Here is a 26538-nt window from a genome sequence, read left to right as displayed (position 1 = left end):
ACACATTTTCTATATTTGGAAGACCCTCAGTCCTCTATCAAATCAAATGTATTTATATAGCCCTTTGTACATCAGCTAATATCTCAAAGTGCTGTACAGAAACCCAGCCTAAAACCCCAAACAGCAAGCAATGCAGGTGTAGCAGCACGGTGGCTAGGAAAAACTCCCTAGAAAGGCCTAAACCTAGGAAGAAACCTAGAGAGGAACCAGGCTATGAGGGGTGGCCAGTCTTCTTCTGGCTGTGTCGGGTGGAGATTATAACAGAACATGGCTGAGATTTTCAAACGTTCATAGATGAACAGCAGGGTCAAATAATAATAATAGAGGATGCAACTGGACAGCACCTCAATAGTAAATATGAACAGTTTAGGGTTCCATAGCCGCAGGCAGAACAGTTGAAACTGGAACAGCAGCAAGGCCAGGTGGACTGGGGACAGCAAGGAGTCATTATGCCAGGTGGTCCTGAGGCATGGTCCTAGGGCTCAAATCCTCCGAGAGAGAGAAAGAGAGAATTAGAGAGAGCATACTTAAATTCACACAGGACACCGGATAAGACAGGAGAAGTACTCCAGATATAACAAACTGTCCCTAGCCCCCCGACACATAAACTACTGCAGCATAAATACTGGAGGCTGAGACTGGAGGGGTCAGGAGACACTGTGGCCCCATCCAATGAGACCCCCAGACAGGGCCAAACAGGCAGGATATAACCCCACCCACTTTGCCAAGCTCTACACAATATTGTGCTGCTGATGCCAGGTGCCATAGCAGTCTCTTTCTGCTGTAAAGCAGAGGGTCACCAAGCATGTGGTGCAGGTGATGGGGGACTTCATTTTGCAAAGAACACAGCGACGCCTCAATGCTGTGCCCTTTTGGCCCTGAGGCACATCCATGCCTGCAGAAATACATTTGGGCAGATGAACACCACTTGTGGCAGGAGCTGGATGAATATTACACTTCAATAGTGATACACTTCATATCCTTCATATCCTTCATATCCTTCCGGTATGAAACTTCAATAGCGAATGAGTCACTTTACGCTGGAGCTTACGACATGGGTTGGTCTTGCAACACATAAACATGACCTATTGCCGTTTAGCTCAGCTCATTGGCTATCTACCCAGCTAGATTTCAAGATGATCAGTGGTCATTGTGTTAAAATACAGTCAATCAACGAAACAGCGGGCAAATCATTGGTGCACAATGATGTCACTACTTGTTATCTTCAAATCGGTTTCTTTCAGTCAATACGTCCCACGAAATGACCCATCAGGTTTGATTGTGTTACAAACAAACCAGTTGATTGCAGTGAAACCAAACATGACTGGAAAAGTCGCGTTCTGTGTGGGTTATTTACCTGGAATGTGTCGTCGACAATGGAATGAGACGGAATTCAAGACACAAGCGGTTCACAAAATGTTTCGTAAAAACCGGGTTCCGTGCTCAGAGAGGTTAACAAAGACGGAGACAACTAAAGAAATATCAAACATATAACCCAGCCATTTTTCCAGCCAAAGAGAGGAGTCACAAAAAGCACTAATAGAGATGAAATGAATCACTAACCTTTGATGATCTTCATCAGATGACACTCATAGGACTTCATGTTACACAATACATGTATGTTTTGTTCGGTAAAGTTCATATTTATAGTGAGGGAGAAAAGTATTTTATCCACTGCTGATTTTGTACGTTTACCCTCTGATAAAGATTTGATCAGTCTATAACTTTAATGGTAGGTTTATTTGAATAGTGAGAATATTTGAATATTTGAATAGTGAGAGACATATAGAGACATATAGTGAATAGTGAGAGACAGAATAACTACAAAAACATCCAGAAAAACGCATGTCAAAAATGTTATAAATTGATTTGCATTAATGAGGGAAATAAGTCTTTGACCTCTCTGCAAAACACGACTTAGTACTTGGTGTATTGGTGTATCCAAAAATCTTATTTTACATTGGCGTGTTACGTTCAGTAGTTCCAAAACATGCAGTGATATTGCAGAGAGCCACATGAATTCACAGAAATACTCATAATAAATGTTGATGAAAATACAAGTGTTATGCATGGAACTTTAGATACAGTTCTCCTTTAATGCAACCTCTGTGTCAGATTTCAAAAGAACTTTACAGAAAAAGCCTAATCTGATAACCGCTCTCAGAGCCCAAACCAGCCAGAGGAATATCCGCCATGTTGGGTAGTCAACATTAGTCATACATAGCATTATAAATATTCACTTACCTTTGATGATCTTCATCAGAATGCACTCCCAGGAATCGCAGTTCCACATTAAATGTTGTTTTTTTGTTCGAAAATGTACATCATTTATGTCCATTTATGTCCAAATAGCTTCTTTTGTTAGGGCATTTGGTTAAAAAAATCCCAAAGCGCGTTCATGTCCAGTCAGACGAAAAGTTCAAAAAGTTATATAACAGGTCGAAGAAACTTGTCAAACTATGTATAGAATAAATCTTTAGCATGTTTTTATTATAAATGTTCAATAATGTTCCAACTGGAGAATTCCATTGTCTGTAGAAAAGCAATGGAACGACAGCTACCTCTCACGTGAAAGCGTGTGACTGAGAACGAGGCTGTAGGCAGACCCCTTAGTCAAACAGCTGTCACGTTCTGACCTTTATTTCCTGTGTTTTGTATTTAGTTAGTATGGTCAGGGCGTGAGTTGGGTGGGCAGTCTATGTTTGATTTTCTATGATTTGGGGTTTTCTATGTTTCGGCCTAGTATGGTTCTCAATCAGAGGCAGGTGTCATTAGTTGTCTCTGATTGAGAATCATACTTAGGTAGCCTGGGTTTCACTGTGTGTTTGTGGGTGATTGTTCCTGTCTCTGTCTTTGCACCAGATAGGACTGTTTAGGGTTTCACACGTTCCATGTTTATTGTTTTGTAGTGTTCATGTGTACATTTACATATTAAAAGAACCATGGACACTTACCACGCCGCACATTGGTCCTCTGATCCGTTTCGCCTCTCCTCTTCGGAAGAAGAGGAGGAAATCCCTTACAACAGCACCCATCCGGCCCCCCTTGACAGGAGCAGCCTGAAACAATGTTCTAAAGACGGTTCACATCTAGTGGAAGCCTTAGGAAGTGCAAAATAACCAATATCCCACTGTGTCAATAGGGGTGAGTTCAAAAAATACAAACCTCAGATTTCCCACTTCCTGTTTGGATTTCTTCTGTTATACTCACAGACATCATTCAAACAGTTTTAGAAACTTCAGAGGGTTTTCTATCCAATAATAATATACATAAATTAGCATTTGGGACAGAGTAGGAGGCACTCTGGGCATACTATTCATCCAAAAGTGAAAGTGCTGCCCCCTATCCCAAAGAAGGTAAGGGAGTAGTTGTGTGAGTGGTGATAATGAGGGGTGTTGAGAAGTGCCTAAAGAAATTAACACAAAGAAGCCCCAAATGCCACAACCAAAAACAACAGTGTGTCTGAGTACAGAGAGTCTCCTCGATGTATGGAGGAGAGGTGTATTTATTCCGAGCCCAGGAGTGTCCCATTTAGGAAAACAAGAACAAGGAGACAGAATTGCCCCCCCATAGAACCACCAAGGACCCCGGAACACCACACCAACCAAAACAAAACAAATGTAAATATTCAACAAAATATACATAAACATAAACAAAATCCTGCCCCAGCCAACCTTGTCCTCCTCAGACCCCAGCCAACCTCGTCCTCCCCAGACCCCAGCCAACCTCGTCCTCCCCAGACCTCAGCCAACATTGTCCTCCCCAGACCTCAGCCAACCTCGTCCTCCCCAGACCCCAGCCAACCTCGTCCTCCCCAGACCTCAGCCAACCTCGTCCTCCCCAGACCCCAGCCAACTCGTCCTCCCCAGACCTCAGCCAACCTCGTCCTCCCCAGACCTCAGCCAACCTCGTCCTCCCCAGACCTCAGCCAACCTCGTCCTCCCCAGACCTCAGCCAACCTCGTCCTCCCCAGACCTCAGCCAACCTCGTCCTCCCCAGACCTCAGCCAACCTCGTCCTCCCCAGACCTCAGCCAACCTCGTCCTCCCCAGACCTCAGCCAACCTCGTCCTCCCCAGACCTCAGCCAACCTCGTCCTCCCCAGACCTCAGCCAACCTCGTCCTCCCCAGACCTCAGCCAACCTTGTCCTCCCCAGACCCCAGGCAACCTCGTCCTCCCCAGACCTCAGCAACCTTTAAGAGGGATGGAAAAAACGAGGACAGCAGGGAACAGAAGACAAGACGGACAGGACAACAGGACAACATAAAACATCCAGGCTAACTTGCTCTTACTGCAGATAGAATACAACAGACTGGCTCCCAGGCTAACTATTTCTGTCTCCCTTTCCCTGTTCTCTTGTTCTGTCTTTCTCTCTTTCTGTCTCCCTTTCTCTAAGTTTTTTTCTTTCTCTATCTGTCATTTACTCCTCTTCACTCCTCACCTAGGATAGTCCGCATAGTCCCATATAGATGCTCTGCAGATGGTCATACCTTCAACAAACTGTTGATAAGGAACTGACTATCTGTTGTTAGCAGGTGATGTTACTCTTCAATAACACAGACCCCAAGACAAATCAGGGGGGGGGGGGTGGTTTATTCAAAGAGGACAAATCATAATCACTGTTTTGCTGAGAGGTAGATGTTCATTCTCCCCTGTCCTCAGTGATTCTCTCTGCAGGACAAAGGGACAGGATGTAGTTTTATAACCCAACTCTAGCCTGTGGTTGACCAATTAGAACTCCTTGCAATACAGCTTGGCCAATGTCCAAATAACAAGTATCCTGTTTCAGGCTTAATGCCTAGACAAATTCCTCCCATGTCTAAGACCCATTGATAATTAATTTCCTATTCCAGAAAAAACACTATTTCCATTGATCATTAATTCCCTCTTGACCTTTAGTCCGCCGCATTGTGTATTTATTTTCAAAATATTCATACACTGTTGATAAGCAACTAATTGCTATGGTTACGATTAGGGTTTGGGTAAGGTTAAGAACAAGGTTTAAAATAAGGGTTAGGGTGAGGGTTAAGGTTAGGGTTAGGTTAATGGTTAAGGTTAGGGTTAGGGCTAGGGTTAGTAGATAGTTAGTTGAAATGTTACTGAGCATCTACAGATGGGCTATTCAAATTAAGTGTTACCTTTGTCCTCTAAGACTGGTTGAATATCTCCGACATCTTTTAACACCGATATTGTCTCCCTACAGCCGGTCCCCATGTTCTCTGTGACGCCCAGCCTTGCCTCTAATGCCAGTGCTGCCGCGGCCGCTGCGTTTAACCCTTACCTGGGCCCGGTGTCGCCCGGCCTGATGCCCACTGAGATCATGTCCAGCGCCCCGGTCCTGGTGACCAGTAACCCCAACGTCTCCATGCCCTCTGCTGCTGCTGCTGCCGCTGCACAGAAACTCATGAGGACAGACAGACTGGAGGTGAGTAGTTCAAATAATTACACATAAACACTAACTCAACCTGCTGTTCTTCTCTGCACTCTAGCACTTGATTTATCAAAAACACAACTCGCACGGTTTTCCTAATCCATAATCACTGTTATTGAGTGCCAGGCTGGCAACTGGCAGTCAATGAGGACTGAATATCTTTCACCAAAGTCGATTTTCTATTCTGGGCTTGTGTCTTTTACATTACTAAAGGGCAGAGTTGAAAAGTGATGCGTAAACAGTTACATTATGTATCTAATACACAGCAGTCTGTTACAGTAACTAAATCTCTGTTACCGTAATATATTCATGATGTGTCAGTCTGTTACAGTAATTAAACCTCTGGTACCATAATATATTCATGATGTGTCAGTCTGTTACAGTAACTAAATCTCTGTTACCGTAATATATTCATGATGTGTCAGTCTGTTACAGTAACTAAATCTCTGTTACCGTAATATACTAATAATTTATCAGTCTGTTACAGTAACTAAATCTCTGTTACCGTAATATATTCATGATGTGTCAGTCTGTTACAGTGACTAAATCTCTGTTACTGTAATATAGTAATAATTTATCAGTCTGTTACAGTAACTAAACCTCTGTTACAGTAATATAGTAATAATGTATCAGTCTGTTACAGTAACTAACCCTCTGGTACCGTAATATATTCATATATTATATCGTAATGTACTCATTAGACTTATTAAGGAAACAGAGGGATGCAAATTAACATAACTAGCGCTTCCCACACATCATTAGCCCTGTCATTATCACTCACACACACACACTGACACACACACACATACTGGCCACACACACACACACACACACACACACACACACACACACACACACACACACACACACACACACACACACACACACACTCTCACACACACACTGACACACATATACTGGCACACACACACACACACACACACACACACACACACACACACACACGCTCACACACACACACTGACACACACACATACTGGCACACACACACACACACACATACACTGACACACACACATACTGGACACACACACACACACACACACACACACACACACTGACACACACACATACTGGCACACACACACACACACACACTCACACACACACACACATACTGGCACACACACACACTCACACACACACACACTGACACACACACATACTGGCACACACACACACACACACACACACACACACACACACACACACACACACACACACACACTGACACACACACATGCTGGCACACACACACACACTCTCTCACACACACACTGACACACACACATACTGGCACACACACACACACACACACACACACTCTCACACACACACTGACACACACACATACTGGCACACACACACACACACACACACGCTCACACACACACACACACACACACATACACACACACACACACACACACTGGCACACGCTAGCGCACACACACACACCACACACTGGCACACACACACACACATACTGGCACACACCCACACGTACTCACACACTGCGCAAAACACACACTTCTGGTAGTCCATCGTATCCGATGACGACTTCCACTTCTGAGTTAACAGAGAGTCCAATCCGTGATCCACAAACTTTAATGCAGATGGGTCCTATGTAGTCTGTGTTGGCGGGGGCAGACATGGTTGTCTCCTGAGCTGTTCTTGCTGTCTCTTGTGCTCCTCTCCTCCTCCTACCTCTTTACACCGTTCTGGCAGAGCTGCCTCCAGGTGGAACTGTTGGCAGCGGCGTCCTCTAGGTCTTGTGGGATTGATGTTGCACTTCTTCAGCAACGTTTCTAGATGGCCCATGTACCGCTTTGTCTGCCCCCCCTACAAACCGCAGGCCAGGGTGTAGCTGCCCTGCCCTAGACCGCGGTTTGTAGGGGGCAGCTACACCTTGGCCTGCGGTCTGTAGGGGGGCAGCTACAGCCTGGCCTGCGGTCTGTAGGGGGGAACTACACCGTCGCCTGTGGACTGTAGTGGGGGGGCAGCTACACCCTGGCCTGCGGTCTGTAGGGGGCGAGCTACACCCTGGCCTGCGGTCTGTAGTGGGGGGCAGCTACACCCTAGCCTGCGGTCTGTAGGGGGCCAGCTACACCCTGGCCTGCGGTCTGTAGGGGGGGCCAGCTACACCCTGGCCTGCGGTTTGTAGGGGGGGTCAGCTACACCTTGGCCTGATACTCCTGCAGCTGGTGCTGGGTGACCAGGGCCTCCATACTCTTACAGTTGGTGCTGGGTGACCATTGCCTCCATACTCTTACAGTTGCTATTTGGTGACCATGGCCTCCATACTCTTACAGTTGGTGCTGGGTGACCATTGCCTCCATACTCTTACAGTTGCTATTTGGTGACCATGGCCTCCATACTCTTACAGTTGGTGCTGGGTGACCATTGCCTCCATACTCTTACAGTTGCTATTTGGTGACCATGGCCTCCATACTCTTACAGCTGGTGCTGGGTGACCAGGGCCTCCATACTCTTACAGTTGCTATTTGGTGACCATGGCCTCCATACTCTTACAGTTGGTGCTGGGTGACCATGGCCTCCATACTCTTACAGTTGGTGCTGGGTGACCATGGCCTCCATACCCCCGCAGTTGGTCTTAGCAAGTATCTCTGTATTGGTCACACTGTTGCGCCAGGTGATTCCCAGGAAGCGCTGCAGGCATCACATTTAAATAAAATAATGTCACATGCGCTGAATGCAACGGGTGTAGACCGTACAGTGAAATACTTACTTAAACGCCCTTAACCAACAATGCAGTTTTAAGAAAAATAAATATAAAAAAGAATTTAGAAGCTACAAGGAAACAACAGTAGCGAGGCCATGGGGGTTCGGCTACAAAGTCAATGTACAAAGTCAATGTTCGGGGTAGTTGAGGTAATACGTACAGTTGAAGTCGGAAGTTTACATTCACCTTCGCCAAATACATTTAAACTCAGTTTATCACAATTCCTGACATTTAATCCAGGTAAAAATTCCCTGTCTTAGGTCAGTTAGGATCACCACTTATTTTAAGAATGTGAAATGTCAGAATAATAGTAGAGAGAATGATTTATTTCAGCTTTTATTTCTTTCATCACATTCCCAGTGGGTCAGAAGTTTACATACACACAATTAGTATTTGGTAGCATTGCCTTTAAATTGTTTAACTTGGGTCAAACGTTTCGGGTAGCCTTCCACAAGTTTCCCACAATAAATTGGGTGAATTTTGGCCCATTCCTCCTGACAGAGCTGGTGTAACTGAGTCAGGTTTGTAGGTCTCCTTGCTCGCACACGCTTTTTCAGTTCTGCCCACAAATTTCCTATTGGATTGAGGTCAGGGATTTATGATGGCCACTCCAATGCCTTGACTTTGTTGTCCTTAAGCCATGGAATGCTCCAATGTAAACTCAGATTTTCTGATAAAAATATGAACTTTATCAAACAAAACATGCATGTATTGTGTAACATGAAGTCCTATCATCTGATGAAGATTATCAAAGGTTAGTGATTCATTTTATCTCTATATGTGTGTTTTCTCTCTCTCTCTTTGGCTGGTTAAATTGGCTGTGTATTTTAGTGAGTTGTTGGTGAGCTAACATAATCGTTTGTGGTGCTTTCCCCATCAACCCTTTTTGAAATCGGACACTGTGGTGGGATTAACAACAAGACTACCTTGAAAATGATATAAAATACATGTATGTCTGAGGAACTTTAATTATGAGATTTCTGTTCTTTTGAATATGGCGCCCTGTACTATCACTGGTTGTTGTTATATCGCTCCCGGTAACGGGATCTCAGCCATAAGAATTAAAGGTCTTACTAACATCAGCTACGAAGAGCATGATCACACAGTCGTCTGGAACAGCTGGTGCTCTCATGCATGCAGTGTTGCTTGCCTCGAAGCGAGCATAGAAGTTATTCAGCTCGTCTGGTAGGCTTGTGTCACTGGGCAGCTCGTAGCTGTAATTCCCTTTATAATCTGTAATAGTTTCCAAGCCCTGCCCCATCCGACGAGCGCCGGAGTCGGTGTAGTATAATTCAATCTTAGCCCTGTATTGACACTTTGCCTCTATGATTCATTGGAGGGCATAGCGGGAATTCTTATAAGCCCCCGGGTTAGAGTCCTGATCCTTGAAAGCGGCAGGTCTACCCTTTAGCTCCATGCAGATTTTGCCTGTAATCCATGGCTTCTCATTGGGGTATTACGTAAGGTCACTGTGGGGACAACGTCATCGATGCACTTGTTGATGAGGCCAGTGACTGATGTGGCGTACTCCTCAATGCTGTCGGAAGAATCGCGGGACATATTCCAGTCTGTGCTAGCAAAACAGTCCTGTAGTTTAGCATCTGTGTCCTCTGACCACTTCCTTATAGAGTTTTTTTCCCGTCTGGTTGCACTTTTAACATGCTGGTAGAAATGAGGTCAAACACATTTACGTTTCCCTGCATTAAAGTCCCCGGCCACTAGGAGCCTCTGGATGATCATTTTCCTGTTTGCTTATGGCCTTTATACAGCTTGTTGAGTGTGGTCTTAGTGCCAGCATCGGTTTGTGGCGCTAAATAGACCACTACCAAAAATATAGATGAGAAAACTCTCTTGGTAAATAATGTGGTCTACAGCTTCTCATGAGATACTCTACCTCAGGGGAGCAAAATCTTGAGACTTCCTTAATATTAAATTTCGCACACCAGCTGTTATTTAAATATAGACACAGACCGCCACCCATAGTCCTACAGGCAGCTGTTCTATCTCGCCGATTGACCGAAAACCAGCTGTGTTATTCATGTCGTTGTTCAGCAACGACTCGGTGAAACATACCTATTACAGTTTTTAATGTTGTGTTGGTAGAATATCCTTGATCGGAGCTCATCCATTTTGTTATCCAATGATTGGCTAAAAGGACTGATGGTAGAGGGGGTTTACTCATTTGCCTGTGATGTCTCAGAAGGCAGCCCGACCTCCATCCCCTATATCTCCATCTTTTCTTCACGCAAATGATGGGGATGTGGACCCATTCCTGAGAAAGCCGTATATTCTTCACGTTGGAAACCTCCAGTTCGAGGTGAGTAATCGGTGTCCAGACGCTCTTTTCGGTCATAAGTGACGGGAGCAGCAACATTATGTACAAAATAAGTTTAAAAAAACAAGTTACAAACAAAATGAACAAAATAGCACAGCTGGTTACGAGCACATAAAACTTCAGCCATCCCGGCGCCATTCTTTCTTTCTTACTGTTTGATACTTGTTAAGGTGAAGTCAGGTGCAAGAGAGCAGAGTAGAGTAAACAGGCGCACTTTTATTCCATTCAACAATAGGCACAAAAAATGACATAAGTGCCCAAAAACACAGAACATGAACTATAAAAGTATCGTGCGTGAACATACACCATTTAACAATGAACACACAAAGACATGATGGGGAACAGAGGACTAAATACATGTAGATAGATTGGGGAATGAAAACCAGGTGTGTAATGGAACAAGACAAAACAAATGGACATATGAGAAATGGAGCGGCGATGGCTAGAAAGCCGGTGACGTCGATCGCCGAAGAAACAAGGAGAGGGGCTGAATTCGGCGGAAGTCGTGACAATACTGGAGTTTAGCCGGTATCATACGGTGATCTGTCCAGCATTCTGCACCCCTCATGGGACGTGTCAGCAGGACATCATTAGTGACAACTATGATGTAGTCGATCAGGTGCTATTGTTTGGAGCATCCATGATGTTTTATATGTGTTATTCTGCTGGAACAAGGTGTTTGTGACAATGAGGTCACATAGAATTAGCAGTCTTATGCCGTTCTCATTGACCTGGCCAACACCATGCCTACCCAGGACTCCGACTCCACATCCTGTTGTTCTGGCCCACCCTAGTGTTGAAGTCACCCAGCAGAAATAGAAAGTGGTTCTTATTTTCCAGTCCCACACCGTGCTGATGTTGTCCACCCAGAGGGTAACCTTTCCAGAAGAAGTTGCAACCTTCTCCCTCCTCTTTCAGGGAACTTTCATCCAGGAACCTGGTCTCATTCAGGGCAGCTATCAAAGCTGTTCTCCAATGGGGTCTGTTGCTATTATCGTCCAAAAGAGGTCTGATGTTTATTTTTGTCTTTAGCATTTTTCGACCGCTGAGTGGAACTCTGATAGGTGCGGTAGCCTATCCAGGACGGAGTGAACGGGAAATTCTTAAGCTACCTTTTCTAGGCCTCTCCCCAGCTGGGGTGAGCAGTGTGGCTCCTAAATAGGGCTTCTCAGTCACACAGGGGTCTGCCAAGGGCAGCTGCCACTCAATTCCCAGCTGCTGCCGACCATAATAGTCCTGTGCCGCTGCAATGTAGGGGGTCTGATGCACCCGGTGCATCCCCGCGTAATCAGACACTCCAAAGCTGCAAGACTTTAGCCCGGTTTCCGGTTGATGGCTTCACCGAGGTCAGAAGTGGATACCTGCCCAAAGGAAGTTATTTAAGGTGCCGCTGAGGGTGCGCAATTCCCAACAGCACTACTTCACTGTAGGAAGGTGAAATTTCAGCTGCAGGAGGCTGCCAAAACCCCAGTCTGTTGGCGTCTGCCTACAGTGCGTCGCCAGCACGCTGACTTTCTTTCAAGGTGTGCTCTCCTAGCCTTTGTTGTAGCAGACTAACCTCCAAGGCAGCGGGACAGTGGTTGATGGCAGCCAGATGTGCCTGTAAACGACCATCTCTGGGGCCCACTGCTGCTCCGAGATCCCCTGCCGGTTAGCCTGGAGTTTCAAGAGAACCAGATAACTTGTACCGCCGCAAGGAGGCCCGACAGGAGTCTTGGTCGTGCAGAGGCTTTGTACCAGCAAGGGGAGACTTGTGCGTGAAGCTGCTCCCCAATTCACCACAAGGGCTAGCCGACGGCAGCGAGCTGTAAGCGAGTGTATGAAAGTGTTAGGAATTTTATGAAAAATTACTAAACAATATCTGCATTTTAAATAGAACTATAACTAATTAAACTATACTTGTTTTATTATATCTGATTAATAAATACCATTCCAGCTAGGTTGGGGAGGAAATGGATTGTGGGTTTTAAGTAAGCAGAAAGGATCGTTAACCTATGGTTGAACCGACTCAATTTAGCTCTGGGATGTTTAGATAAGGCAGTGAGTGTTTTCCTAGGTTTTCCATTATCTGGAACTGTCTGCTGAATAGTGATAGATGAAGACTTCAGAAGTTTAATCTTGATTTTACAGTGTGTCTGGAGTGAGAGAGCGAGGGGGTGGGAATAAACTCTTGAACCTGTTGGGTCCTGGTCGATAGGAGGAAGGACATTTTATAACCTATGACGTCATATTTTGTATATAAACTGTTGTTCGTGGTTTCATGGCAGCAAGCTCCGAGAATAAATACTATTATATCTTTTTGATAAGACTGGTCTCTGTCTATTTTATGCAAATGAGAATCTTACAAATTCTCATAAAATAGACTAAGTGAATTTAATTCATGAACACATATAGGAATTATGAAATTACATTAACAGAAAGCAACTGCTAAGCGGGCATGCAACTAACCTCTACCTACTACTGCACTAGATGCATGCATCCAGAAGTTTCCCACACACACGAAGACACAGACACACACACACACGAAGACACTGACACACACAAAGACACAGACACACACACACACGAAGACACAGACACACACACACACGAAGACACAGACACACACGAAGACACAGACACACACACACACACGAAGACACAGACACACACGAAGACACAGACACACATGAAGACACAGACACACACGAAGACACACACACGCAGACACACACAAAGACACAGACACACACGAAGACACAGACACACATGGAGACACAGACACACACGCAGACACACACAGACACACACACAGACACAGATGCAGACACAGACACATACACACACGAAGACACAGACACACACATCATAATACCTGATATATCACCCTCATGTATTCTTCCAATGGAGCTTTAATTCTCCAATCAGTCATCACTTATTAGAAAACCTGATGTTCACCTGTGATTCTCAGGGCTCACTGCATGACAATAGTTATTCATTGGGCAGTAAGTCAATCTCATGCATTATGTAGCGGTGCCTAGGATGCACTAGTAGCCAGATAATAACAAAAGAAAATCATTGCGACCAGTTCGGAGAGGAGAGGAGAAGGGGAGGCTGGGGAGATGGAGAGAAAGGACAGGAGTGAAGGGGAGGGGGGCAGGATCGTTGGGAAGGTGATGTTGGGAACACGACTCAGTAAAGTGTGTTTAATTAACAAAGGTGTTGCGGAGGAAGTCTCAGGGCGAGTGGACAACTCTGTGAACGAGGGAAGTGGTCAATAACAGGAAAGAAAGATGGAAAATCAATGCCCAGCAGGCCAGTTAAGGTCTAATGGAAAGGAGAGGGAGACGAGAGGATGATGCAGGAGGGAGGAAGGGGAGTGGAGGAGCAATTTGGATTTCACTAACTAGGGGTGATTTCACTGACGAAGGGGGATTTCACTGATGAGGGCTGATTTCACTGACCAAGGGAGGGGGGGTGATTTCATTGAAATATAGAGAGGGAGGGAGGGGTATAAACTGATATGCATACAAATTCTGGCCAATCCCTGATTAGTTAGATTCCATAAGGATATATGCTGTTGCCTCAGTATTCCCACCCACTGTTAGTGTTACAGTACTTTATTGAGCCACACCACGCTCCAACCTCATTGGCTAAGAAGTGGGTTTGCTAAAAATACCCTTCAGGGGCAAACATATTTTAGTCTCTATCATAGTGTGTCTTTAAAAATAAACAGCTGTTGGATTCTGCCGTTGAACTAAACGTTTGTGGGTTATTTGCTTTAAACTTGGAGTAATTCCTTTATTAGAATATTGAGCTAGCTTTGTTTTTTGTTTATACTTGAACTGGAAGTAAAACTAAACTCACAATTTTCAGATTTCTTCCTACTGTCACGTTCTGACTTTAGTTCCTTTGTTTTCGTCTTTGTTTTAGTATGGTCAGGGCGTGAGTTGGGGTGGGCAGTCTATGTTTGTTTTTCTATGTTGGTTTTTGAGTTCAGCCTAGTATGATTCTCAATCAGAGGCAGCTGTCAATTGTTGTCCCTGATTGAGAATCGTACTTAGGTAGCCTGGGTTTCACTTTTGGTTGGTGGGTGTTTGTCTTCCGTGTCAGTGTTTGTCGCCACACGGGACTGTTTAGTTCATTTCACGTTTATTGTTTTGTATTTCGTAGTGTTCAGTTTATGTTTTTAAATAAACATTATTGACACTTACCACGCTGCGTTTTGGTCCTCCGATCCTTATCGCTTCTCCTCCTCAGAAGAGGAGGACGAGATCCCTTACACCTACCTTTGCTCTCTCTGTTTTGCTCTCTTCCCCTTTCTTTCTTTCTTTCTTTCTTTCTTTCTTTCATTCTTTCTTTCTTTCTTTCTTTCTTTCTTTCTTTCTTTCTTTCTTTCTTTCTTTCATTCTTTCATTCTTTCTTTCTTTCTTTCTTTCTTTCTTTCTTTCTTTCTTTCTTTCTTTCTTTCTTTCATTCTTTCTTTCTTTCTTTCTTTCATTCTTTCTTTCTTTCTTTCATTCTTTCTTTCATTCTTTCTTTCTTTCTTTCTTTCTTACTTTCTTTCTTTCATTCTTTCTTTCTTTCTTTCATTCTTTCATTCTTTCTTTCTTTCTTTCATACTTTCTGTCTTTCTTTCTTTCATACTTTCTGTCTTTCTTTCTTTCTTTCTTTCTTTCTTTTGGTAGAGGAAAATCTACCTACACTGCAGCATCTAAGTCCTCAATAAGTCATCCCTACCTAACCTGCATTATGATAATGAGGCCTCAATATGTTAATGATGCCTCAGTAAGTCATCCCTATCTAACCTGCATTATGATAATGAGGCCTCAATAAGTCATCCCAATCTAATCTGCATTATGATAATGAGGCCTCAATAAGTCATCCCAATCTAACCTGCATTACGTTAATGAGGCCTCAGTAAGTCATCCCTATCTAACCTGCATTATGATAATGAGGCCTCAATAAGTCATCCCTATCTATCCTGCATTATGATAATGAGGCCTCAATAAGTCATCCCACTCTAACCTGCATTATGTTAATGAGGCCTCAATAAATCATCCCACTCTAACCTGCATTATGTTAATGAGGCCTCAATAAATCATCCCAATCTAACCTGCATTATGATAATGAGGCCTCAATAAGTCATCCCTATCTAACCTGCATTATGATAATGAGGCCTCAATAAGTCATCCCTATCTAACCTGCATTATGATAATGAGGTCTCAATAAGTCATCCCTATCTAACCTGCATTATGTTAATGAGGCCTCAATAAGTCATCCCTATCTAACCTGCATTATGATAATGAGGCCTCAATAAGTCATCCCTATCTAATCTGCATTATGATAATGAGGCCTCAATAAGTCATCACTATCTAACCTGCATTATGATAATGCAGCTGGCCTGTTGGGACAGTAACTATGAGGTAGAAATATGATTACAAGCCTCTTGTTGGCCAACCAGGAGCCTTCCCTGGGTTTAATTTCCCTAAGAGGTATAGTACAGCTGTTAGAACAGGGCAAATAACTCTTATTGAGAGAGTGAGACAGATCAGGGCTAATAACTCTTATTGAGAGTGAGACAGATCAGTGCTAATAACTCTTATTGAGAGAGTGAGACAGATCAGGGCTAATAACTCTTACTGAGAGAGGGAGACAGATCAGGGCTAATAACTCTTACTGAGAGAGAGACAGAACAGGGCTAATAACTCTTATTGAGAGAGTGAGACAGATCAGGGCTAATAATTCTTATTGAGAGAGTGAGACAGATCAGGGCTAACTGTAGGAAACAGATAGACAGTATCTCGCTCTCCTTCCTCCCTTTGTATTCCACTCCTCTCTTCTCCTCTCACTCTCCCTGTCTGTCCTCTTTCCCTCTACCCTGTCTCTCTCTCTCTCCCCCTTTCTCTCCCTTTCTCTCCCTTCTCTGTCTGTCTGTCTGTCTGTCTGTCTGTCTGTCTGTCTGTCTGTCTGTCTGTCTGTCTGTCTGTCTGTCTGTCTGTCTGTCTGTCTGTCTGTCTGTCTGTCTGTCTGCCTGTCTGTCTGTCTGTCTCTCTCTCTCTCTCTTGCTCCCTCCTTCTCCCTCTTTCCTAACATCTGCCTGACAACAAGACAGCCTCTTTTTGTGTGTGTGTGTGTGACCAGCATTGCGGTTTTCATCAGCCCTGCCACTCACAGATGAGCGTTGCGGTGGAGGCCCTTTTGTCTAGGCGCAGGTCTGAGAAGCTAGTGTCTTCACAGAAAAATCACATCCATCACACACACACACACACACACACACACACACACACACACACACATACACACAAAAAATACACACACACAAACGCACGCACGCACACATGCACACGCACGCACGCACGCACACACGCACGCACACACACAATCCAGTCCAGTTTAGATATCATGTTCTTTCACATCAGTCCAGCAGAAAGAGAGGAGAGGAGAAAAGGAAGCAGCTGTAGACTATTGAGATGCACCCCAGGTCTTGTCTGGTCGTGAGTGCGATACATTGTCAACCTGACCATGCATGTACTGCCCCCTGCTGGATGACTCAGGAATATATGAATCATGTTTTAATGGTCATCCATTTGAAAAACGGAATATTTTACATGATTGATTAAGTGAGAGAAGGGGAACATTATGAGATTCACGAGTGTCATTATTTCTGAATGGTAATTGGTGTGTTTCTTTGATAAATTCATTAAGCATTTTTAGTCATTTATTCCCATTGGTTTATAGATGGGCCCTGTTTGCACACAACAGAGAAAAATATACACTTTAATTATTAAACCCTTCCTCATTATTTTATTTAACTTGGCAAGTCAGTTAGATACAAATTCTTATTTACAATGACGGCCTAGCGAGGAACAGTGGGTTAACTGCCTGTTCAGGGGAACAGTGGGTTAACTGCCTTTTCAGGGGAACAGTGGGTTAACTGCCTGTTCAGGGGAACAGTGGGTTACTGCCTGTTTAGGGGAACAGTGGGTTACTGCCTGTTCAGGGGAACAGTGGGTTAACTGCCTGTTCAGGGAACAGTGGGTTACTGCCTGTTTAGGGGAACAGTGGGTTACTGCCTGTTCAGGGGAACAGTGGGTTAACTGCCTGTTCAGGGGAACAGTGGGTTAACTGCCTTTTCAGGGGAACAGTGGGTTAACTGCATTTTCAGGGGAACAGTGGGTTAACTGCCTGTTCAGGGGAACAGTGGGTTAACTGCCTGTTCAGGGAACAGTGGGTTAACTGCCTTTTCAGGGGAACAGTGGGTTAACTGCCTTTTCAGGGGAACAGTGGGTTAACTGCCTTTTCAGGGGAACAGTGGGTTAACTGCCTGTTCAGGGGAACAATGGGTTAACTGCCTGTTCAGGGAACAGTGGGTTAACTGCCTGTTCAGGGGAACAGTGGGCCTGTTAAACAGTGGGTTAACTGCCTGTTCAGGGGAACAGTGGGTTAACTGCCTGTTCAGGGGAACAGTGGGTTAACTGCCTGTTCAGGGGAACAGTGGGTTAACTGCCTGTTCAGGGGAACAGTGGGTTACTGCCTGTTCAGGGGAACAGTGGGTTAACTGCCTGTTCAGGGGAACAGTGGGTTAACTGCCTGTTCAGGGGAACAGTGGGTTAACTGCCTGTTCAGGGGAACAGTGGGTTAACTGCCTTTTCAGGGGAACAGTGGGTTAACTGCCTGTTTCAGGGGAACAGTGGGTTAACTGCCTGTTCAGGGGAACAGTGGGTTAACTGCCTGTTCAGGGGAACAGTGGGTTAACTGCCTGTTCAGGGAACAGTGGGTTACTGCCTGTTCAGGGGAACAGTGGGTTACTGCCTGTTTAGGGGAACAGTGGGTTAACTGCCTGTTCAGAGGAACAGTGGGTTAACTGCCTGTTCAGGGGAACAGTGGGTTAACTGCCTGTTCGGGGAACAGTGGGTTAACTGCCTGTTTGGGGGAACAGTGGGTTAACTGCCGTATTCAGGGGAACAGTGGGTTAACTGCCTGTTCAGGGGAACATTGGGTTACTGCCTGTTCAGGGGAACAGTGGGTTAACTGCCTTTTCAGGGGAACAGTGGGTTAACTGCCTGTTCAGGGAACAGTGGGTTACTGCCTGTTCAGGGAACAGTGGGTTAACTGCCTTTTCAGGGGAACAGTGGGTTAACTGCCTTTTCAGCGGAACAGTGGGTTAACTGCCTTTTCAGGGGAACAGTGGGTGAACTGCCTGTTCAGGGGAACAGTGGGTTAACTGCCTGTTCAGGGGAACAGTGGGTTAACTGCCTGTTCAGAGGAACAGTGGGTTAACTGCCTGTTCAGGGGAACAGTGGGTTAACTGCCTGTTCAGGGGAACAGTGGGTTAACTGCCTGTTTAGGGGAACAGTGGGTTAACTGCCTGTTTAGGGGAACAGTGGGTTAACTGCCTTTTCAGGGAACAGTGGGTTAACTGCCTGTTCAGGGAACAGTGGGTTACTGCCTGTTCAGGGGAACAGTGGGTTACTGCCTGTTCAGGGGAACAGTGGGTTAACTGCCTTTTCAGGGGAACAGTGGGTTAACTGCCTGTTCAGGGGGGTAACAGTGGGTTACTGCCTGTTCAGGGGAACAGTGGGTTAACTGCCTTTTCAGGGGAACAGTGGGTTAACTGCCTGTTCAGGGGAACAGTGGGTTAACTGCCTGTTCAGGGGAACAGTGGGTTACTGCCTGTTCAGGGGATCAGTGGGTTAACTGCCTGTTCAGGGGAACAGTGGGTTAACTGCCTGTTCAGGGGAACAGTGGGTTAACTGCCTGTTCAGGGGATCAGTGGGTTACTGCCTGTTCAGGGGCAGAACTACAGATTCTTACCTTGTCTGCTCGGGGATTCGATCTTGCGGTTAGTCCAACGCTCTAACCACTAGGCTACCTGCCTCCTGTTGATTATGCTATGTTTTTGTGTGTATGCATATTAATGATTTATTTATTTTTGTCTCATCTGAATAAAAAACATTTTAAAAAACGACTGTATATATACTCCTTTCTGGTCTCGTCTCCTCTCTTTGTGTTTCCATGTGTTTCCATGTGTTTCCATGTGTTTCCATGTGTTTCCATGTGTTTCCATGTGTTTCCATGTGTTTCCATGATGATGATGGTTTGGTAACAACCTGTTCTGTGATGTAACGTTATGAACAGCAGGTATTAATTATGCTTTCTCTTTCTGTCTGTCTGTCTGTCTGTCTGTCTGTCTGTCTGTCTGTCTGTCTGTCTGTCTGTCTGTCTGTCTGTCTGTCTGTCTTTGTCTCTGTCCTGTCTGTCTGTCTGTCTGTCTGTCTGTCTGTCTGTCTGTCTGTCTGTCTGTATGTATGTCTTTGTGTGTCTGTCTGTCCTGTCTGTCTGTCTTTGTGTGTCTTTGTGTGTCTGTCTGTCTGTCTGTCTGTCTGTCTGTCTGTCTGTCTGTCTGTCTGTCTGTCTGTCTGTCTGTCTGTCTGTCTGTCTGTCTGTCTGTCTGTCTGTATCCACCCCTCCCTCCTCTCCCCAGGTGTGTCGGGAGTACCAAAGAGGTAACTGTACGCGGGGGAGAATGACTGTCGCTTCGCCCACCCCTCAGACAGCACCATGATAGACACCAACGACAACACCGTGACCGTGTGTATGGACTACATAAAGGGTCGCTGCTCCAGGGAGAAGTGTAAATACTTCCACCCTCCAGCCCACCTGCAGGCCAAGATAAAGGCTGGCCAACACCAGGTCAACCAGGCTGCTGCCGCAGCAGCCATGGTAGGTATCCCTCTGTAACCCCCCAGCCACCCCTATCAAACCCCACCCATGTCTGAAAACCCCTTCCCCCGCCCCCTGTCATCGCCCCCTCAGCCTCCCCTTTCCTCTCTCATCCCCTCACACCATCTCGACTACCCAGCAGACGCAGACACTAAAGGTAATGTAAACTTATTTAAGCAGCTAGCTAGCTAGCTTTAATGTCCAACGCTACAGGGATGACTTAATGCCCCTTCCCTTCCCTACACCCTTTTTATTTTGCTCCTTCAACTGTTTGGATGCTGTGTAACATGTGTTATAACTGCTGCTATAACTGAATATATTGTTAGGCTTCTTAGAGCCGCTGTAGCAAAACGGTCTCCTATCATAGCTACAGTAGGACTACTTGAAGATCAATTAAAAAGCATTGGTATGTCTAACCAATAGAAACGTTATGACGTTGGAAATATCCCAAGTCGTCCTGGATTCACTTTAAAGAGTTCTGGAGTTTGTCGGAACCAGAACGTGTGTAATGATGAATGCAGAAACAGTGTTTAGCTCAATCCAGTGTTTAGCTCAATCCAGTGATAGCGAATAGCAAGCAAAGCAACATTCCTGTGTGTCAGTAATTGATGTCAAGACCATAGTGTTTACAGTAACAACCCTACAGACATTAATGATGTCAAGACCATAGTGTTTACAGTAACAACCCTACAGACATTAATGATGTCAATACCATAGTGTTTACAGTAACAACCCTACAACCATTAATGATGTCAAGTCCATAGTGTTTACAGTAACAACCCTACAACCATTAATGAAGTCAAGTCCATAGTGTTTACAGTAACAACCCTACAGACATTAATGATGTCAAGTCCATAGTGTTTACAGTAACAACCCTACAACCATTAATGATGTCAAGTCCATAGTGTTTACAGTAACAACCCTACAGACATTAATGATGTAAAGTCCATAGTGTTTACAGTAACAACCCTACAGACATTAATGATGTCAAGTCCATAGTGTTTACAGTAACAACCCTACAACCATTAATGATGTCAAGTCCATAGTGTTTACAGTAACAACCCTACAGCTGTTAATGATGTCAAGTCCATAGTGTTTACAGTAACAACCCTACAACCATTAATGATGTCAATACCATAGTGTTTACAGTAACAACCCTACAGACATTAATGATGTCAAGTCCATAGTGTTTACAGTAACAACCCTACAACCATTAATGATGTCAAGTCCATAGTGTTTACAGTAACAACCCTACAGACATTAATGATGTCAAGTCCATAGTGTTTACAGTAACAACCCTACAGACATTAATGATGTCAAGTCCATAGTGTTTACAGTAACAACCCTACAGACATTAATGATGTCAAGTCCATAGTGTTTACAGTAACAACCCTACAGACATTAATGATGTCAAGTCCATAGTGTTTACAGTAACAACCCTACAACCATTAATGATGTCAAGTCCATAGTGTTTACAGTAACAACCCTACAGACATTAATGATGTCAAGTCCATAGTGTTTACAGTAACAACCCTACAGACATTAATGATGTCAAGGCCATCTGTTGTTTGTTGTATATTGCACTCCAATGATTTGTTTCTTGTTTGTTTTTTTGTTCTGTTGTTTTTTTTCTTTCTCACCAACCCAAACTACACTGCTGCCCCCATGATGCTCCTCTGCTTGCTGGTTTATGTTAATGCACTTGAATCCCATTGGCCCGTTGCCATCACGTGCTCGCTGCCTGCTAATTAAGACTCAGACGGCTGTCAAATCACTGAAGCGACCCCTCGACGCAACCTTTGACCTGGTACTATGGCCTTCCACCTTTTAGCTTGGCATGCAGCTCTCTTATGCTAGATTCAAACGAAATACATCTCAGTTACTGTTAACTAACCGTTTCCTTGGTGGGGTGATGAATTGATTCAGGATAAAATGGGACCCAGTTAATTCACCTCAGTATCCCTTTCCATTCCATCTCTACGTCAACAAGGGAAAGAGGTGGAAATGACAAAACCTGCACAGGGCGTTAGTATTCGTATTAGAATACTGTCGACAGTCACTTCATCCCTGATAGTCTATTCATCCAAGGCACGACTTGCACGTCTATCTGGAGTTCCTTTAGTGAATACAGTAGTTAAAAGCATGATTAGTGTCTATTCAGTAGTATTCAAATATACATATTTGGCCATTTTTATGAAATATTTTCTTATTATTGCCAGTTGTGCATGTGTAATTCTGGTGGATGGGTGGGCTTCCAAAAGGGAAGCTTTTCTCTGTTAACATCATATCTGTTGTCACCCATGATCACGAGTACAATAATTACTATCATTGTTTTGTAGAGCTCCTAATATGTTAGCAATTATGTGTTATAATTGCTAGTTTATTTTCAGTGGTGGTTAAAGTACCCAATTGTCATACTTGAGTAAAAGTAGTCCTTCTACCTTAAAAGAAAATGACTCAAGTAAAAGTGAAAGTCACCCATTTAAATACTACTTGAGTAAAAGTCTAAAAGTATTTGATTTTAAATAAATACACGTATCAAAAGTAAAGGTAAAAGTGTAAATAATTTAAAATTCCTTACATTAAGCAAACCAGACGGCACAAGTTCTCTTCTTTTTGGTATTGACGGATAGCCAGGACCACAATCCAACACTCAGACATTGTTTACAAATGAAGCAGTTGTGTTTAGTGAGTCTGTCAGATCAGAGGGAGTAGGGATGTCCAGGGATATTCTCTGTTTAGTGAGTCTGTCAGATCATAGGGAGTAGGGATGTCCAGGGATATTCTCTGTTTAGTGAGTCTGCCAGATCAGAGGGAGTAGGGATGTCCAGGGATATTCTCTGTTTAGTGAGTCTGCCAGATCAGAGGGAGTAGGGATGTCCAGGGATATTCTCTGTTTAGTGAGTCTGTCAGATCAGAGGGAGTAGGGATGTCCAGGGATATTCTCTGTTTAGTGAGTCTGTCAGATCAGAGGGAGTAGGGATGTCCAGGGATATTCTCTGTTTAGTGAGTCTGCCAGATCAGAGGGAGTAGGGATGTCCAGGGATATTCTCTGTTTAGTGAGTCTGCCAGATCAGAGGGAGTAGGGATGACCAGGGATATTCTCTGTTTAGTGAGTCTGTCAGATCAGAGGGAGGTTAGGGATGTCCAGGGATATTCTCTGTTTAGTGAGTCTGTCAGATCAGAGGGAGTAGGGATATCCAGGGATATTCTCTGTTTAGTGAGTCTGCCAGATCAGAGGGAGTAGGGATGTCCAGGGATATTCTCTGTTTAGTGAGTCTGCCAGATCAGAGGGAGTAGGGATGTCCAGGGATATTCTCTGTTTAGTGAGTCTGTCAGATCAGAGGGAGTAGGGATGTCCAGGGATATTCTCTGTTTAGTGACTCTGCCAGATCAGAGGGAGTAGGGATGTCCAGGGATATTCTCTGTTTAGTGAGTCTGTCAGATCAGAGGGAGTAGGGATGTCCAGGGATATTCTCTGTTTAGTGAGTCTGCCAGATCAGAGGGAGTAGGGATGTCCAGGGATATTCTCTGTTTAGTGAGTCTGCCAGATCAGAGGGAGTAGGGATGTCCAGGGATATTCTCTGTTTAGTGAGTCTGCCAGATCAGAGGGAGTAGGGATGTCCAGGGATATTCTCTGTTTAGTGAGTCTGCCAGATCAGAGGGAGTAGGGATGTCCAGGGATATTCTCTGTTTAGTGAGTCTGTCAGATCAGAGGGAGTAGGGATGTCCAGGGATATTCTCTGTTTAGTGAGTCTGCCAGATCAGAGGGAGTAGGGATGTCCAGGGATATTCTCTGTTTAGTGAGTCTGTCAGATCAGAGGGAGTAGGGATGTCCAGGGATATTCTCTGTTTAGTGAGTCTGCCAGATCAGAGGGAGTAGGGATGTCCAGGGATATTCTCTGTTTAGTGAGTCTGCCAGATCAGAGGGAGTAGGGATGTCCAGGGATATTCTCTCTTTAGTGAGTCTGCCAGATCAGAGGGAGTAGGGATGTCCAGGGATATTCTCTGTTTAGTGAGTCTGCCAGATCAGAGGGAGTAGGGATGTCCAGGGATATTCTCTTAATAAGTGGGTGAATTGTACCGTTTTCCTTTTAAAATGTAACGAGTACTTTTGGATGTCAGGGAAAAATCACTGGATTAAAAAGTACATTATTTTCGTCATGGATGTAGTGAAGTAAAAGTTGTCAAAAATATAAGTAGCAAAGTACAGAAACCTCAAAATACTACTTAAGTAGTACTTTAAATTATTTTTACTTCAGTACTTTACACCACTGTGTATTTTTGCGTTATTCACACATTGTTTCTGTGTAAATTGCTTGTATGTTGGTAAATACTTGTATTGTTATCACAATTCCTAGACCAGCACCACTGTCTTGCTTTAGTAGGAGTAAAGGACCAGCACCACTGTCTTGCTTTAGTAGGAGTAGAGGACCAGAACCACTGTCTTGCTTTAGTAGGAGTAGAGGACCAGCACCACTGTCTTGCTTTAGTAGGAGTAGAGGACCAGCACCACTGTCTTGCTTTAGTAGGAGTAGAGGACCAGCACCACTGTCTTGCTTTAGTAGGAGTAGAGGAACAGACCACTGTCTTGATAGAGAACGAGTGTTACATAGAACACTGCTTGTTTGAGAAGGACTAGTGTTACATAGAACACTGCTTGTTGTAGGACTAATGTTACATAGAACACTGCTTGTTTTAGAAGGACTAGTGTTACATAGAACACTGCTTGCTTTAAGACTAGTGTTACATAGAACACTGCTTGCTTTAAGACTAGTGTTACATAGAACACTGCTTGCTTTAGACGGACTAGTGTTACATAGAACACTGCTTGCTTTAAGACGAGTGTTACATAGAACACTGCTTGCTTTAAGACTAGTGTTACATAGAACACTGCTTGCTTTAAGACTAGTGTTACATAGAACACTGCTTGCTTTAGACGGACTAGTGTTACATAGAACACTACTTGCTTTAGACGGACTAGTGTTACATAGAACACTGCTTGTTTTAGAAGGACTAATGTTACATAGAACACTACTTGCTTTAGACGGACTAGTGTTACATAGAACACTGCTGTTTTAGAAGGACTAGTGTTACATAGAACACTGCTTGCTTTAAGACTAGTGTTACATAGAACACTGCTTGTTGTAGGACTAATGTTACACAGAACACTGCTTGTTTTAGAAGGACTAGTGTTATATAGAACACTGCTTGTTTTAGAACTTGTTTTACATAGAACACTGCTTGTTTTAGAACTTGTTTTACATAGAACACTGCTTGTTTTAGAAGGACTTGTGTTACATAGAACACTGCTTGTTTTAGATTGACTAGTGTTACATAGAACACTGCTTGTTTTAGAAGGACTAGTGTTATATAGAACACTGCTTGTTTTAGAACTTGTTTTACATAGAACACTGCTTGTTTTAGAACTTGTTTTACATAGAACACTGCTTGTTTTAGAAGGACTTGTTTTACATAGAACACTGCTTGTTTTAGAAGGACTTGTTTTACATAGAACACTGCTTGTTTTAGAACTTGTGATACATAGAACACTGCTTGTTTTAGAAGGACTTGTGTTACATAGAACACTGCTTGTTTTAGATTGACTAGTGTTACATAGAACACTGCTTGCTTTAGAAGGACTAGTGTTACATAGAACACTGCTTGTTTTAGAAGGACTAGTGTTATATAGAACACTGCTTGTTTTAGAACTTGTTTTACATAGAACACTGCTTGTTTTAGAAGGACTTGTGTTACATAGAACACTGCTTGTTTTAGATTGACTAGTGTTACATAGAACACTGCTTGTTTTAGAAGGACTTGTGTTACATAGAACACTGCTTGTTTTAGATTGACTAGTGTTACATAGAACACTGCTTGTTTTAGAAGGACTAGTGTTATATAGAACACTGCTTGTTTTAGAACTTGTTTTACATAGAACACTGCTTGTTTTAGAAGGACTAGTGTTATATAGAACACTGCTTGTTTTAGAACTTGTTTTACATAGAACACTGCTTGTTTTAGAAGGACTTGTGTTACATAGAACACTGCTTGTTTTAGATTGACTAGTGTTACATAGAACACTGCTTGCTTTAGAAGGACTAGTGTTACATAGAACACTGCTTGTTTTAGAAGGACTAGTGTTATATAGAACACTGCTTGTTTTAGAACTTGTTTTACATAGAACACTGCTTGTTTTAGAAGGACTTGTGTTACATAGAACACTGCTTGTTTTAGATTGACTAGTGTTACATAGAACACTGCTTGTTTTAGAAGGACTTGTGTTACATAGAACACTGCTTGT

At 43.9% G+C, this 26538-nt stretch overlaps 1 protein-coding gene across 1 annotated transcript in view; it reads left to right on the top strand.

Annotated features, from left to right (window-relative positions):
* LOC112236337 (muscleblind-like protein 1) overlaps window positions 1-26538 on the top strand; it is a 173759-nt gene that overhangs the window by 133866 nt on the left and 13355 nt on the right. Inside the window, 3 exon segments of the mRNA XM_042296465.1 lie at window positions 5203-5424; window positions 19996-20026; window positions 20029-20234. Of these exon segments, the coding sequence (XP_042152399.1) occupies window positions 5203-5424; window positions 19996-20026; window positions 20029-20234 (459 nt within the window).

This window comes from Oncorhynchus tshawytscha, linkage group LG13 (assembly GCF_018296145.1).
Source record: "Oncorhynchus tshawytscha isolate Ot180627B linkage group LG13, Otsh_v2.0, whole genome shotgun sequence".
Lineage (NCBI taxonomy): Eukaryota > Metazoa > Chordata > Actinopteri > Salmoniformes > Salmonidae > Oncorhynchus > Oncorhynchus tshawytscha.
Note: the sequence above shows the minus strand (reverse complement) of the source record. Positions and strands in the feature narration are given on the sequence as shown.